Genomic DNA, 17,778 nt, shown 5'->3' on the forward strand with positions numbered 1-17,778 from the left:
TGTGTTGTCCTGTCGCACGGAGATGAACTGTTGTATATGCTTATTGCATTTGGTAGGAAAGATTTTCTGTAGCGATCCTTGTGACGGTGGAGCTGAGTGAGTCTGTTTGAAAGGGTACTCCGCTGCTTATTCAGCAGGTCATGGAGAGGATGTGCCAGATTGTCCATAATGGACAACAGTTTGTTTAAAGACCTCTCCACCACTAACTCAAAAGGGTCTGGGTTGTAGCCAAGGACGGATCCAGCCTTTCTGATGAGTTTATTTAGTCTTTTTGCATTACCAGCACTGATGCTGCTCCCCCAACATAAAGCCACAAAGAAGACTGCACTCGCTACAGCATACTGGTAAAAGATCTCCAACATCCTGTTTACACATTGAAGGAAAATAGAGTCTGCTCATCCCCTTCTTGCAAACAGCCTTGGTGTTGGTTTTCCAGTCAAGTCCGTTGTCAAGGTGAACGCCCAAGTATTTAAGACCAAGAGACTATAAGACATAGGAGCAGAATTAGGCCATTTTGCCCATCAAGTCTACTCGGTCATTCAATCATGGATGATCGTTTCTTCTTCTCTTCCTCAACCTCAGTTTCCGGCCTTCTCCCCATAGCCTTTGATGCCATGTCCAAACAAGAACCTATCAATCTCTGCCTTAAATACACCCAACGACCTGGCCTGCACAGCTGCCTGTGGCAACAAATTCCACAAATTCACCATACTCTGGCTAAAGAAATTTCTCCACATCTCTGTTTTGAATGGATGCCCCTCTATCCTGAGGCTGTGCCCTCTTTGTCCTAGACTTCCTCACCATGGGAAACATATTTTTCACACCTACTCTTTCTAGGGCTTTCAACATTGGAAAGGTTTCAATAAGATCCCCTTCATCCTTCTAAAACTGTTCACATTTCTCAAGGTGGGGCTGCAGAATCAGAATCAGAATCAGGTTTATTATCACCGGTATGTGACGTGAAATCTGTTAACAGCATAATCCAGCAGAGAGAAAAAATAATAAATAAAATAATAATAATGATAATAATAAATAAACAAGTAAATCAATTACATATATTGAACAGATTTTTAAAAAATGTGCAAAAACAGAAATACTGTATATTAAAACAAAGTGAGGTAGTGTCCAAAGATTCAATGTCCATTTAGGAATCGGATGGCAGAGGGGAAAAAGCTGTTCCTGAATTGCTGAGTGTGTGTCTTCAGGTTTCTGTATCTCCTCCCTGATGGTAACAGTGAGAAAAGGGCATGCCCTGGGTGCTGGAGGTCCTTAATAATGGATGCTGTCTTTCTGAGACACCGCTCCCTAAAGATGTCCTGGGTACTTTGTAGGCTAGTGCCCAAGATGGAGCTGACTAGATTTACAACCTTCTGCAGCTTCTTTCAGTCCTGTGAAGTAGCGCCCCCCCCCCCCATACTAGACAGTGATGCAGCCTGTCAGAATGCTCTCCACGGTACATCTATAGAAGTTTTTGAGTGTATTTGTTGACGTGCCAAATCTCTTCAAACTCCTAATAAAGTATAGCCGCTGTCTTGTCTTCTTTATAAGTACATCGATCCATTGGGACTACGTTAGATCCTCAGAGATCTTGGTGCCCAGAAACTTGAAGCTGCTCACTCTCTCCATTTCTGATCTCTCTATGAGGATTGGTATGTCTTCCTTCGTCTTACCCTTCTTGAAGTCCACAATCAGCTCTTTCGTCTGACATTGAGTGCTAGGTTGTTGCTGCGACACCATTCCACTAGTTGGCATATCTCACTCCTGTACCCCCTCTCGTCACCACCTGAGATTCTACCAACAACGGTTGTATTGTCAGCAAATTTATAGATGGTATTTGAGCTATGCCTAGCCACACAGTCATGTGTATACAGAGAGTAGAGCAGTGGGCTAAGCACACACCCCTGAGGTGCGCCAGTGTTGATTGTCAGTGAGGAGGAGATGTTATCACCAATCCACACAGATTGTAGTCTTCCAGTTAGGAAGTTGAGGATCCAATTGCAGAGGGAGATACAGAGGCCCAGGTTCTGCAACTTCTCAATCAGGATTGTGGGAATGATGGTATTAAATGCTGAGCTATAGTCGATGGACAGCATCCTGACATAGGTGTTAGTGTTGTCCTGGTGGTCTAAAGCCATGTGGAGAGCCACTGAGATTGCATCTGCCGTTGACTTATTGTGGCGATAGGCAAATTGTAATGGGTCCAGGTCCTTGCTGAGGCAGGAGTTCAGTCTATTCATGACCAACCTCTCAAAGCATTTCATCACTGTCGATGTGAGTACTACTGGGTGATAGTCATTAAGGCAGCCCACATCATTCTTCGTAGGCACTGGTATAATTGTTGCCTTTCTGAAGCAAGTGGGAACTTCCACCTGTAGCAGTGAGAGGTTAAAAATGTCTTTGAATACTCCCATTAGTTGGTTGACACAGGTTTTCAGAGCCTTACCAGGTACTCCAGTGCCTCCATACTTGAGGAAGGATATACTGGCTTTGGAGGCAGTGCAGAGGAGGTTCACCAGGTTGATTCTAGGGATGAAGGGGTTAACCTATGAGGAGCAATTGAGTCGCCTGGGACTATACTCTCTGGAGTTCAGCAGAATGAGAGGGGATCTTATAGAATCATACAAAATTTTGAAAGGGATAGATAAGATAGAAGTAGGAAAGTTGTTTCCATTGGTAGGTGAGACTAGAACTAGGGGACATTGCCTCAAGATTCAGGGGAGAAGATTTAGGACGGAGATGAGGAAAAACTGTTTTTCCCAGAGAGTGGTGAATCTGTGGGATTCAGCCCAGGGAAGCAGTTGAGGCTTCCTCACTAAATATATTTAAGAAACAGTTAGATAGGTTTTCACATAGTAGGGGAATTAAGGGTTATGGAGAAAAAGCAGGTAGATGGAGCTGAGTTTACGGACAGATCAGCCACGATCTTATTGAATGGCGGGGCAGGCTCGATGGGCCAGATGGCCTACTCCTGCTCCTATTTCTTATGTTCTTATAAAGCCTCAGCATCACATCCCTGCTGTTGTATTCTAGACCTGTTGAAATGAGCGCTAACATTGCATTTGCCTTCCTCACCGCTGATTCAATCTGCAAGTTAACCTTGAGGATGCTCTGCACAAGGACCCCCAAGTATCTTTGCACCTCAGATTTTTGGATTTTCTCCCCATTTATTTCTACTACCAAAGTGCATGACCATGCATTTTCCAATATTATATTTCATTTGCCACTTTCTTGCCCATTCTTCTAATCTGTCTAAGTCCTTCTGCATCCTACCTGTTTCCTCAACACTACCTTCCCCTCCACCAGTCTTTATATCATCTGCAAACTTGGCAACAAAGCCATCTACTTCATCATCTAAATCATTTATATACAGCATAAAAAGAAGTGGTCCCAACACCGACCCCTGCGGAACACCACTAGTTACTGGCAGCCAACCAGACAAGAATCCTTTTATTCCCACTCACTGCCTCCTTCCAATCAGCCAATGCTCTAACCATGATAGTAACTTGCCTGTGATACCACGGGCTCTTAACTTGGTAAGCAGCCTCATGTGTGACACCTTGTCAAAGTGTCCAAATATACAATATCCACTACATCCCCTTTATCTATCTTACTTGTAATCTCCTCAAAGAATTCTAACAGGTTTGTCAGGCGGTATTTTCCCTTAAGGAACCCATTTTCTCCTATATCACCAAGTATTCCATCACCTCATCCTTAACAATTGACTCTAACATCTTCCCAACCACTGAGGTCAGGTTAACTGATCTATAATTTCCTTTCTGCTGCCTTCCTCCTTTCTTAAAGAGTGGAGTATCACTTGCAATTTTCCAGTCCTCTGGCACCATGCCAGAGTCCAATGATTTTTGAAAGATCATTTCTAATGCCACCACAATCTCTAAAGCTACCTCTTTCAGAACCCTAGGGTGCAGTTCATCTGGTCTGGAGGACTTAATTACTTTTAGGTCTTTCAGCTTTTTGAGCACTTTCTCCCTTATAACAGTAACTGCACCCACTTCTCGTCCTTCACACACTACAACACCTGGCACACTGCTGGTGTCTTCCACAGTGAAGACTGGTACAAAATACTCATTTAGTTCATCTGCCATCTCCTTGTCCCCCATTATTATTTCTCCTGCCTCATTTTCTTGCAGTCCTATATCCACTCTCATCTCTCTTTTTTTTACATACTTGAAAAAGCTTTTACCATTCACTTTGATATTACTTGCCCATTTGCTTTCATATTTCATCTTTTCCCTTCTAATGATTTTTTTAATTGCTCTCAGTAGGTTTTTTTAAAACTTTCCAATTCTCTATCTTCCTACTAATTTTTGCTTTGTTGTATGCCCTTTCTTTTGCTTTTACAATAGCTTTGACTTCCCTTGTCAGCCACCGTTGTACTATTTTACCATTTGAATGTTTCTTCATTTTTGGAATACACATGTCCTGCACCTCCCTCATTTTTCCCAGAAACACACACCATTGCTGCTCTGCTGACATCCCTGCCAGCAGCTCCTTCCAATTTACTTTGGCCAATTCCTCTCTCATACCACTGTAATTTCCCTTATTTCACTGAAATACTGCTACACAGACTTTACTTTCTCCATACCAAATTTCAAGTTGAACACAATCATATTGTGATCACTGGTTCCTAAGGGTTCTTTTACCTTAAGCTCCCTAATCGCCTCTGGTTCATTATATAACACCCAATCCCAATCCCCTAGTAGGCTCAATGACGAACTGCTCTAAAAAGCCATCTCTTAGGCAGTCAACAAACTCACTCTCTTGAGACCTATTACCAACCTAATTTTCCCAATCGACCTGCATGTTCAAATCTCCTATGACTACCACAACATTGCCCTTTTGACACGCCTTTTCTGTTTCCTGTTGTAATCTGTAGTCCACATCCCAGTCACTATTGGGAGGCCTGTATATAACTGCCATCAACGTCCTTTTACCCTTGCAGTTTCTTAACTCAACCCACAAGGATTCAACATCTTCCGATCCTATGTCACATCTTTCTACTGATTTGATGCCATTCTTTACCAGTAGAGCCCCCTCTGCCTACCTTCCTATCCCTCCGATACAATGTGCAACCTTGGACATTCAGCTCCCAACTGCAACCATCCTTCAGCCATGATTCAGTGATAGCCACAACATTATATCTGGCACTCTGTAATAGTGCAACAAGATCATCCACCTTATTTCTTATATTCCACACATTTGTACTCCTCCACCACTGTAACTTCTCCCAGAATGTATACAGGACTCGTCGCAGTCCTCTTCCTCCTAAAATCAATCACCATCTTCCTGGTTTTTGGCCGCATTCAGAAGCAGGTGATTCCTCCCGCACCACTCCATAAACTTGTCCAGCAGTCCTCTGTACTCCGACTCCAGTCCACCTCTGATACATCCATCCACCGCAGAGTTATTAGAGAAATTCTGCAAGTGACAAGACTCAGATTTGTACTGAAAGTCTGAGGTGTACAGTGTGAACAGAAACGGAGACAGGACAGTTCCCTATGGTGCTCCAGTGGACCATCTCAGATAGAGAACTACCCAGCCTTACAAACTGGGGTCTACCTGAAAGGTAGTCACTAATCCAGGAGATAGTGGATTTGTCTACGCTCATCCTTTGCAGCTTCTCGCTCAGAAGTGGCTGGATTGAATTGAAGGCACTAGAGAAATCAAAAAATGTAATTCTCAGGAAAACTAAGCAGGAAGTCTTCCATAGCACCAGTATCTTTTCCTGACAGACTCAGTAAAGGTGCTGGCTCGCACAGGCCTTCAGTACCCTGGGGCTGATCCGGTCCAGTCCAGCAGCCTTGCCTTGATGTAGACTCTCCAGCTGTCTCTTCACCTGACCTGCAGTCACAGTCAGGCAGGGGAGGGTGGGGAGGGAGGGGAGGGAGGCGGGATACTCCAGAGCTGGGGCGGTTTGGAACACAAGCACTCACCAGGGTCGATCCTGAGTTACTTTGTTCTCCTTTACACTCGTGTACTGGGAATGACATCAAACTACCTCAAATCTTGTAAAGAACTAGCCCCACATATCTCTTTTAAGTTTCACCCCCACAGAGTCACAGAGCACCACTGTAAAAAAAAACAGGCCATTCAGCCCATCTAGTATGTGCCAAATTATTCTGCAGCCTAGTTCCATCGATCTGCGCCAGGACACAGCCCCCCCCATACTCCTCCCTTCCATGTACCTCTCCAAACTTCTCTTAAACATTGAAATCGAGTCCACCACTTCCACTGGCAGCTCACTCCACACTCTCTCCACCCTCTACATGACGTTCCCCCTCATGGTCACCTTAAACATTTCACCCTTCACCCTTAACCCATGACCTCTAGAATTAGACATAGACATATCATCCACCCTTTGCATGAAGACGCCGCCCCGATGTCCCTTTTAAATCTCTTGCATCTGATCTTAGACCTCTATCCTCTTACTGTAAACAATGCCTCCCTGCAAGAAAGCCACATCTATGTCCTTCATGATCCTAATGTGCAGCACTGTGCAAAAGTCTAAGGCGTGCGCGCGTGCACATATATATACCTAGGGTGCCTAAGACTTTTGCACAGTACTGTAGTAATTTCACGTATTGTACTGTACTGCTGCTTCAAAAACAAATTTCATGCCATATGTGCGTAATGATAAACCTGATTCTGATCTGGGTCTCTATTGTGGACTGAGAGTGGGAAGGGGACAGGGAGAGGGGAATCATGGTTGGGAAAAGGGGAAGGGAGAGGGGAGGGAACGGGAAGCACCAGAGAGACATTCTGTAATGATCAATAAACCAATTGTTTGGAATGAATTGACCTTGCCTGGTGCCTCAGGACTGGGTGTGTCTGCACCTGTGTCACCCCTGACACTCCTTCTCTGCCACCCTCCCCTCACCCCTCCCGTGGCACTCCACCCTCACCATTCCCAACGTCCTTTGTTCCCAACAGATTTACAAACTCTCTCCACTCCACGTTGACAAATACAATCCTGTGTAAAGGTCTTTGGCACCCTCGCTACATATATATGTGCCGAAGACTCATGCACAGTACTGTACCTGTGCAAATGTCTTTTAAAAGTTCCTATTGTGCCTGCCTCCATCACTTCCTCCTCTGTAAGCTCATTCCACATAGATAATGCGACCTTTGTGCAAAAAAGTGTCCCTTGTTCCCCGTTAATCTGTGTCTGTGCTGTATTATCCTGTTCAATGAAGGTCAAAGATCCAAAGTACATTTATTCTCAAAGTTACGTATGCAGCTTACAATCGAGATTCGTCTTCCCACAGACAGCCACGGAACAAAAACAAACAAACAACTCGCTCAAAGAAAAACATTAAACTCCTCCCCCACATGCAAGAACAAATCAAATCACCCAAACAGTAAAAAAAAAGCAGGAAAAAAGCAAAACACAAGAACACAGAATCAAAAGACCAGGCATGCTCTGTTCAGGTCAAATATTCAGTTCAGTTCAGCGTGTAAAATTGTCTCTTCACCACCCCGTGTGGCTGTGACTCCGCTTTCAGGGAACCGTGTGCTTGTACCCGAAGGTCCAACTGTTCTGTAACATCCCCCAGGTCCCTGCCATTCACTTTGAAAGGCCTAGCTGGATTTGAATTTCCAAAACATGACACCTCGCACTTTATGGAACAATTCTGTAAACAAGTATACAGACCTCGATCCTACTTATCAACCAATTCAGGGCAAAATTACAGACCGCAACGCACAAAGTTCACCACACAGCCAATCAGCAACAAGATTTCCTCCCCAGTCGAATTTCCGAAATGACCAATCAGCTGATTGAAAAGTATATAATGGCCAAGCATTCGGAGGACACACTACAATCAACAGCGCACTGACGATGTCTCTTCATATGGTGATGAAATTGTCAAGATCAGAGAACAACTCAACCCAACTATCAACCTCCCGAGCAACACATCTTCCGAATTATTTCTAACCTCGCACTTACCCAAATTAAACTCTATTTGCCATCCCTTGGCCCGCCCACCCGGCAGATCAAAATCCATTTGTAATATTTGATAATGTTCTTCATCATCCACTGTGAAACCAATTTTAATGTCAATGGGAAACAAACTGCAGCATCTCTCCTGCACCCTCTCCATAGCCTCGGCGTCCTTCCTGGAACGGGATGACCAGAACTGAACACTAAGCTCCAGGTGGCCGTGGGTTGCAGAGTCATGGAGTCATGGAAAATTACAGCACAGAAACAGGTCTCCAGTCAGTGTGACAACCATCTACTACCACTCTTGGGCTTCCCCCACAAAGCCAATATCTAATCCAATTTACTACTCATCCTGAATACAGAGTGATTGAACCTTCCTGAGCAGCCTCCCACGCAGGACCTTGTCAAAGGCCTCGCTAAAGTCCATGTAGACAACATCCACTTTCCTGATAATGTCCTCGATAAACTCTTTAAGATTGGTTAGACAAATCTACCATACACAAAGCCATACTGACTGTGTCTAAACTGTCCATGTCTATCTAAATACTCAAATAATCGGTCCCTTAGAATGCCTTCCGATAACTTTCCCACACTGATGTCAGGCTCACCAGCCTGTAATTTCCTGTGTTTAGAGCCTTTTTTAAACAGCAGAACAACATTGGCTATAAGGGGCCCTTAGTATCTCTAGGGCACCAGTAATTTCTGCACTTGCTTCCCACAGGGTCCGAGGGAACACCTTGTCAGGACCTGGGGAATTATCCACCCTGATCTGCCACAAGTCAGCAAACACCTCCTCCTCTGTAATCTGTAAAGGGTCAGTTGAGATGAGCGGAACTGAAAGCAAAGCTCTAGGTCTTCCTTTGATGGGGCAGTGTCTACATTAACGAGGGGGACCCGGTTAGTGGCTTCGGTACATGTGTGACAGAAGGATCCTTTCTCTTTCAGGCCGAGAGCTGACCTTCCCGACAGATGCAACACCGACTTTGACGCTGTGGCCCAGGTTAGAGGAGAGGCGTTCTTCTTCAAAGGTATGACAGTGATCCAGTGCACGGGTCCTCTGAAAACACCGTTCTGGTCGGGCTGATCTTGGCAATCCATTTGCAAATGTTTCGTCACCATATAAGGAGACATCATCGGTCTGCTGTTCACATGTGGTGTGTCCTCCGAAGGCTTGGCCTTTATGTACTTACCAATCAGCTGATTGGTCATCATAATGGAAACTCAATTGTGACACAGGGAGGGGTCTCGTCACTGATTGGCCAGCTCTGTGTATTGTCTGGAATTTTGCCCACATTGGCTTATAAGTGGGATCAAGGTCTACATATCTGCTTTTAGAATTGTCTGCGGAAAACCACACTTCTAGGAAATCTCTTGCATGTTATGTGTTTGCTTGTGCCTCTCGATCTTCATGGGTAGAGACTGATCATGTCACTTTACAGACAGTTGATGTTTATGAATCCTCTCGTAGATCGTTTTCTCCCAGTTTGGCTGATGTAATATTTGCTGCTGTCCCTGCATTGGATTTTGTGGACCACATTGGTCCTGTCCAATAGCTTGGTTCGTTCTTTTGATCTGCAGAGTGCTGTCCTCAATGCTGTGACTGTGCTTCTACTGACAAGCACGCCCAAGAATGCCTGTTCCCCCTCAGTTTCTGTTTCCATTGTGAGCTTAATGCCGTCAAACACGTTGTTGATTAGTTCACAAGTTCTTCCAATTTCACTGTCTTTTACCATAATGAAGTTATCATCGACATAACAGACCCAAATTTTAAGGTTTGTAATAGGCAACATCATCTCTTTTCTAACTTTTGCACAATGGCTTCTGTGATGAGCCAGGAAATGGGCGAACACATCGGTGTCTCTTTCAGCTGTCTGTAAAGCCTGCCGTTAGATTCAAAGTGGGTACATATGCAGAATTCGACCAGTTTGCATACTCCATTCTACCATGTCCAGCTCTGGCCTGACTCCAGCTTGGGCACTTGAGGTTCTGCAGATGCTGGAAGTCCAGAGCAATGCACACAAAATGCTGGAGGAACTCAGCAGGTCAGGCAGCATCTATGGAGGGAGATGGACAGTCAATGTTTTGGTCCAAGACCCTTCATCAATCAGGCCTTTTTTGTAATTTGAGGGCAGGGTGGAATTTGCAGTTGGAGTAGGTGAAACTGATGGGTTTAGGTTCAGGACACAACACGAATGCAGTCGTCAACATTGTGCAGAAAGAGGGAGCATTCGCAGAGCAGACTTGGGACACTGGCGAAGGGGATAGGTGTAGCTGGGGCCCATGCAGGTACCCACAGTCACACTTTTGGTCTGGAGAAAGTGGGAGGAGCTGAAAGAGAAGTTGTTAAGGGTAGGAGTTTAAGGTTAGGTTTATTGTGAAGTAGGTTAAAGGTCAGCACATCATCATGGGCCAAAGGGCCTGTACACTGCTGTACTGAATTGTCAATACATTGTGTTTTCTCCCTCGTCTTCTTCCCTTCTGAAACACGCCACCTCTACTGGGGCACAAGCCACCAACAGTAGCTCACCAGAGCCTCCGCCCTGGTCCAGTCTTTCAAGTTGCCCCCAGGTGTCGCCCACCTTCCAAGATCCTTCCTCTCCCAGGGATGAGATTTTTGGAGCTTTTGTTGGTGTTTCTGTGTCCCTCCGCACATCCTCCTGGGCACCGAAATACACCCATTGGCAGTGTTCCTCCACACACACCTCGAGGTGCTGCCACACCCACACGTTTTCCGCAGAGCAAAGGGCGTCTTTCACTGACTTAGTAATCTTTCAGCAGTATTTGATGTGTGTGTGTGTGTGTGTGTGTGTATAGGTGGGTGGATGCGTTTCTGTGGGTATGTGTGTGTGTTTGTGTGTGGGTGTGTGTGTGTATACGTGGGTGTGTGTGTGTGTGTGTGTGTGTGTGTGTATAGGTGGGTGGATGCGTTTCTGTGGATATGTGTGTGTGTTTGTGTGTGGGTGTGTGTGTGTATACGTGGGTGTGTGTGTGTTTGTGTGTGTGTGTGTGTGTGTGTGTGTGTGTGTGTGTGTATAGGTGGGTGGATGCGTTTCTGTGGGTATGTGTGTGTGTTTGTGTGTGGGTGTGTGTGTATACGTGGGTGTGTGTGTGTGTTTGTGTGTGTGTGGGGGGTGTGGTGTGTGTGTGTGTGTATGTGGGTGTGTGTGTGTATACGTGGGTGGATGTGTTTGTGTGTGTGTTTGTGTGTATGTGGGTGTGTGTGTGTGTTTGTGTGTGTGTGTGGGGGTATGTGTGTGTGTGTGTGTGGGTGTGTGTGTGTATACATGGGTGGATGTGTTTCTGTGGGTTTGTGTGTGTGTTTGTGTGCATCTTGGTGTCCGTGACCGTTGCTTCCAGTCTTTAGCGTGACAGCCACAAACACCCTCGATTCACTGCTTCCGAGCAGATCACAGTTCATGTCCTGTTTACACCACAGTGGAGCCTGCAGGATAAACACTGCAGTGTAGGTCTCCTTCTGAGAGTTGTGATGAATGGCTGGAGCTGGAAGCTCAGTTACGAGGTGGGGCAGTTGCTCCAAGCACAGCGCGGCAGCGCGGGGAGTACAGGACGGAGGCTGGCGTCAGCTGAATCCCCAGTGCCAGTGTGGTGCAACACCACCCCCTGGAGGAATAGAGGGTCATTGCAGGAGCAAAGTGGGGAACTGGCCGAGAAACTGGATTTATGGAGAGGAATAAGCAGTCAACAGTCAATGTTTCGGGCCAGGAACCTTCATGAAAGATATGGGAAAGAAGTCAGAATAAAGAGATGGGAGGACATTGTACAAGCTTATTCTCCTCCCTCCCCTCGTTTGCCTTCTTAATCTGGTTTCTGTCCCCTTTATTTCCACAGATGCTGCCTGACCTGCTGAGTTCCTCTAGATTTTGTGTGTGTTGCTGTGGATTTCCAGCATCTGCAGAATCTTTTATATTCAAGAAACTATTATGCAGTACTGTGCAAAAGCCTTAGGCACCCAGGTTATATAAATATGCCTAAGATTTTTGCAAGGTACTGTAATAATTTGATGTATTGCACTGTTATTGCTGCCACAAAAAAAACTAATTTCATAACATATGTGAGTGATGATAAACCTGATTCTGATCTGGGTCTCTATTGTGGACTGGGAGTGGGAAGGGGACAGGGAGAGGGGAATCATGATTGGGAATAGGGGAAGGGAGAGGGGAGGGAGCAGGAAGCACCAGAGAGACATTCTGTAATGATCAATAAACCAGTTGTTTGGAATCAAATGACCTTGCCTGGTGACTCTGGGCTAAGTGAGTCTGCACCGGTAAGCTTAGAAGATCGTAAGCTGAGAAACCACAGATGCAAAGCATAGAACGTTTCAGCACAGAACTGGCCATTCAGCCCACAATGTTGTTTGTACCTGTATTCTGGAGGAAAATGCAAACTGCTGGAGGACCTGTTGAACTTTAGATAGAGGTATGAGGGTGAAATAATGCATTCGGAATACTTCCAAAAGACCATAAGATATTGGAGCAGAATTTAGACTATTTCCCATTGAGTCTGCTCCACCATTTCATCATGGCTGATTCATTTTCCCTCTCAGCTCCAATCTCCTGCTTTACCCTGTATCCCTTCATGCCCTGACTAATCAATAATCTATCAACCTCTGCCTTAAATATACATAAAGACTTGGCCTTCAAAGCTGCCTGTGGCAATGAATTCCATAGATTCATCACTCTCTGGCTAAAGAAATTCCACCTCATCTCCATTCTAAAAAGACACCCCTCTATTCTGAGATTGTGACCTCTGATCTTAGACACTCCCATCATAAGAAACATCCTCTCCACATCCACTCTATCAAGACCTTTTACCATTCAATAGGATTCAAATAGGTCATCCCCTTAGTTTTCTAAATTCCAGTGAACACAGGCCCAAAGCCATCAAACACTTTTCATATGACAAGCTGTTTAATCCTGGAATCATTTCGTAAACCTCCTTTGAACCCTTTTCAGTTTCAACAGATCCTTTCTAAGCTAAGGGGCCCAAAACTGTTCATAATACTCCAAGTGAGGCTTCACCATTCCTTATAAAGACTCAACATTACATCCTTGCTTTTATATTCTAGTCCTCTTGAAATGAATGCTAACATCGTATTTGTATTCCTCACCACTGACTCAACCTGCAAATTAGGGAATCCTGCACAAGGACTTCCATGTCCCTTTGCACCTCAGATTTTTGTAACTTCTGTCCATTTAGAAAACAGTCAACCCTTTCATTTCTTCTACCAAAGTGCATGACCATACACTTCCTGACACTGTATTCCATCTGCCATTTCTTTGCCCATTCTCCAAATCTGTCTGTCCTTCTGTAGCCTCTCTACTTCCTCAAAACTACCTGCCCCTCCATCTATCTTTGTATCATCTGCAAAGTTTGCAACAAACCCATCAATTCCATCATCCAAATCATTGACATATAACGTAAAAAGAATCAGTCCCAACACAGACCCTGTGGAACACCGTTAGTCACCGGCAGCCAACCAGAGAAAGTTCCCTTTATTCCCACTCTTGTAGCTTGTTAAACAGCCTCATGTGTGGACCTTGTAAAGGCCTTCTGAAAATCAATTCTCCTTTGTCTATCCTGCCTGTTATTTGTTCAAAGAATTCCAACTGATTAGTCAGGCAAGGTTTTCCCTTGAGGAAGCCATGCTGACTATGGCCTATTTTATCATGTACCTCCAAGTACCCTGAAGCCACATCCTTAATAATCGACTCCAACGTCTTCACATCCACTGAGATCTGACTAACTGGTCTATAGTTTCCTTTCTTCTGCCTCTCTCCCTTCTTGAAGACTGGAGTGACATTTACAATTTTCCAGTCTTCTGGAATCATTCCGAATCTAGTGATTCTTGAAAGGTCATTACTAATGCCTCCATAATCTCTTCTGCCACCTCTTTCAGACCCTGAAGTGTAATCCATTTGCTCCAGGAGACTTATTTACTTTCACTTTCCCAAGAACCTTCTGTCTAGTTACGTTAACTTCACACACTTCATGCTCCCTGACACCTGGAACTTCCACCATACTGCTAGTGGCTTACACAGTAAAGACTGATGCAAAATACTTATTCAGTTTGTCTGCCATTTCCTTGTCCCCCATTACCACCTCTCCAGCATTGTTTTCCAACAGTCCAATATCCACTGTCATCTCTCTTTTACACTTCGTGTCCGAAGAAACTTTTGGTATTCTCTTTAATACTATTGGTTAGCTTACTTTCATATTCCATCTTTACCTTCTTCATGACTTTTTTAGCTGCATTCTGTTGGTATTTAAAAGCTTCCCAATCCTCTGACCTCCCACTAATTTTTGCTCCATTATACGCCCTCTCTTTATGTTGGCTTTGATTTCTCTTGTTAGCCACGGTTGTGTCATCTTGCCTTAAGAATACATCTTCTTCTTTGGGATGTACATATCCTGTGCCTTCCCAATTGCTTGTAGAGATTCCAGCCATGGCTACTTTGCTGTCATCCCTGCCAGTGCTCTTTTCCAATCAATTCTGGCCAACTCCTCTCTCATTCCTCTGTAATTCCCTTTGCACCACTATAATACTGATACATCTGTCTTTAGCTTTTCTTTTTTAGATTTCAGGGTGAATTCAATCATATTATGATCACTTACCCCGAAGGGTTTTCTTACCTTAAGCTCTCTATCAATTTCGGATCATTGCACAATACCTAATCCAGAATAGCCAATCTCTTCGTGTGCTCAATCATGAGCTGTTCCAAAAAGCCATCTCGTAGGCACTCTAGAAATTCCCCTTCCTGGAATCCAGCACCTACCTGATTTTCCCAATCTACTTGCATATTGAAGTCCCCCATGACTATTGTAAAATTTCCCTTTTGGCATGGATTTTCTATTTCCCATTGTAATTTGTAGACCACATCCTTACTACTGTTCGGGGGTCTGTAGACAATTCCCATCAGGGTCTTTTTACCCTTCCAGTTGTTTAGTTTTATCTGCAACAATTCCGCAGCCTTCTGACCCTATGTCACCCCTTTCTAATAATTTCATTTCATTTTTTACTAACACAGCCACGCCACCCCCTCTGTTTTCTTGCCTGTCCTGTCAATACAATGTGTACCCTTGGACATTAAGCTCCTAGCCATAATCTTCTTTCAGCCACGATTCCGCGATGCCGACAATAACATACTTGCCAATCTGTAACTGTGCTACTAGTTCATCAGCCTCCCTTCGTATACTGCGTACATTTCTTGAACTTCCAGTAATTGTCCCCCCATTCCTGTTTCCCTCTCTCACCTCATCTCCCTACCTGCCCATCACCTCCCTTCGGTGCTCCTCCCTCCCTTTCTTTCATGGTCTTCTGTCCTCTCCTATCAGATTTCCCCCTCTCTAGCCCTTTGTCTCTTCCACCAATCAATTTCCCAGCTGTTTATTCCACCCCCTCCCCCTCTCCCGGTTTCACCTGTCACCTACCGCCTTGTACTTCACCCCCTCCCCCTCTCCCGGTTTCACCTGTCACCTACCGCCTTGTACTTCACCCCCTCCCCCTCTCCCGGTTTCACCTGTCACCTACCGCCTTGTACTTCACCCCCTCCCCCTCTCCCGGTTTCACCTGTCACCTACCGCCTTGTACTTCACCCCCTCCCCCTCTCCCGGTTTCACCTGTCACCTACCGCCTTGTACTTCACCCCCTCCCTCTCTCCCGGTTTCACCTGTCACCTACCGCCTTGTACTTCACCCCCTCCCCCTCTCCCGGTTTCACCTGTCACCTACCGCCTTGTACTTCACCCCCTCCCCCTCTCCCGGTTTCACCTGTCACCTACCGCCTTGTACTTCACCCCCTCCCCCTCTCCCGGTTTCACCTGTCACCTACCGCCTTGTACTTCACCCCCTCCCCCTCTCCCGGTTTCACCTGTCACCTACCGCCTTGTACTTCACCCCCTCCCTCTCTCCCGGTTTCACCTGTCACCTACCACCATGTACTTACACACAGAGTGGTGGATGCCTGGGGTTAAGGGTGAAAGGTGAAAAGTTTGAGGGGAACATGAGGGGAAACTTCTTCACTCGGAGTATGGAATGAGCCACCAGCGTAAGTGGTGAATGTGGGGTCAATTTGGTACATGGACGGCAGGGGTATGGAGGTGCAGGTCGATGGGAGTAGGCAGTTTAAATGGTTCAGCATGGACCAGATGGGCCGAAGGACCTGTTCCTGTGCTGTACTTTTCTGTGACTCTGTGATTCTATGTCCTATCCACTCTCCCTCTCCGCGCAATAAGGTTTCTCTTTTCTGTGACTATAGTTAACTTTATTTCGAGATACAGCATGGTTTCTGGCCCTTTGAGCCCGTAATGCCCGGTTACGCCTATTTAATGCATTAACCCGTACACCTGTGGACTGTGGGAGGAAACCAGAGCACCCGGAGGAAACCCACGTGGTCACGGGGAGAACGTACAGACATCAGCTGGAATTGAACCCGTGTCGCAGGCATTGTAATAGCCAGCTGCTACACTAGCGTGCCGTCCCTTATGATTCCCCTTGGCCCTGCATCTGCTGTCTCTCCCCAGCGGTAGGAGCCTTTGCTGTGGGGAGAGTGGTGGGTAGACAGCCGGTGAGCCCTGGGCAGTGGGGGCTTCTGTGATCCTGCCCATCCATCCCCTCGGTAACGTGCCGCGTTCTCCTCCGACAGGGAAGTACTTCTGGCGGCTGACGCGCAACAAGCACCTGGTCTCCCTCCAACCGGCGGAGATCCAACGCTTCTGGCGAGGGTTGCCTGGCAACATGGACGGCGTGGACTCGGTGTACGAGCGGACTGCTGACCACAAAATCGTCTTTTTCAAAGGTAAGGTCCGGGCGGCTTCGGGGCAGGGATGACTCATTATCCCAACCCGCCACCCCGCTATACTCACCCCTTGGTGCAGACTTCCTCATTTCAAAATTATTTATTTATCACTTGTTTATCTCAAAACATACCATGAATGGCATTGTTTCAAGTTTCAAAGCATACTTAACGTCAGAGTATGTATATGGTATACAACCTGAAATTTGTCTTCTTCACAGACATCCACAAAACAAAGAAACCCAAAGCCCCAAAGTTTCCCACCCCCCTTCCCTTCACACAAACAGCAGCAGAAACACCGAGCTTACCTTCCCCTCCCCACCCACGCCAACAGAAGCACCAATCCCCCCTTCCCCCACCCACACTCGCAGAAACACCGAGCTTACCTTTCCCTCTCCACCCACACCAACAAAAACACTAATCCCCCCTTCCCCCCACCCACACTCGCAGAAACACCAACCCCGCACAAACCAGCACTTCGGTATCTCAGACAGCGAGGGAGAGAGGGAGGTCACTCCTGCAACGAGAGCAGAGACCAGCAGCTCGCTGTTCCAATGTTACAATCTTTCGCCTCGCTTCTCCAAACCCTTTGTCTCGAGAACCGACAGACTCTCACTCTCTGTCAAAAGAGAGAGAGGGGGATGGCTCGTGTACAGGGGCCCTCTTCTGACGGTAGCCAGAGATGAGGAAACACACCGTGTGCTGTCTCGGTGTTCCTGTCTTGATGGTTCAGTCTCTCATGAATTGAATTGAATTGACTTTATTTTTTACATCTTTCACATACATGTACTATGTGCAATTTACAGTAATTGATAATAAATAGTATGTACAACAGTCAGTATAACATAGAAGTACAATTGTATCAGCGTGAATTAATCAGTCTGATGGCCTGGTGGAAGAAGCTGTCCCGGAGTCTGTTGGTCCTGGCTTTTATGCTGCGGTACCGTTACCCGGATGGTAGCAGCTGGAACAGTTTGTGGTTGGGGTGACTCGGGTCCCCATTGATCCT

General features: G+C 45.9%; 1 protein-coding gene across 3 annotated transcripts in view; it reads left to right on the forward strand.

The window, feature by feature from the left end:
- mmp17a (matrix metallopeptidase 17a) overlaps positions 1–17,778 on the forward strand; it is a 131,236-nt gene that overhangs the window by 98,619 nt on the left and 14,839 nt on the right. For all 3 annotated transcript variants that reach the window (XM_072240796.1, XM_072240797.1, XM_072240798.1), the window contains 2 exons: positions 8,903–8,985; positions 16,620–16,772. In XM_072240796.1, the coding sequence (XP_072096897.1) occupies positions 8,903–8,985; positions 16,620–16,772 (236 nt within the window). The remainder of the gene's footprint in view (positions 1–8,902; positions 8,986–16,619; positions 16,773–17,778) is intronic.

The sequence above is a fragment of the Mobula birostris genome, chromosome 22 (genome assembly GCF_030028105.1).
Source record: "Mobula birostris isolate sMobBir1 chromosome 22, sMobBir1.hap1, whole genome shotgun sequence".
Classification (NCBI taxonomy): domain Eukaryota; kingdom Metazoa; phylum Chordata; class Chondrichthyes; order Myliobatiformes; family Myliobatidae; genus Mobula; species Mobula birostris.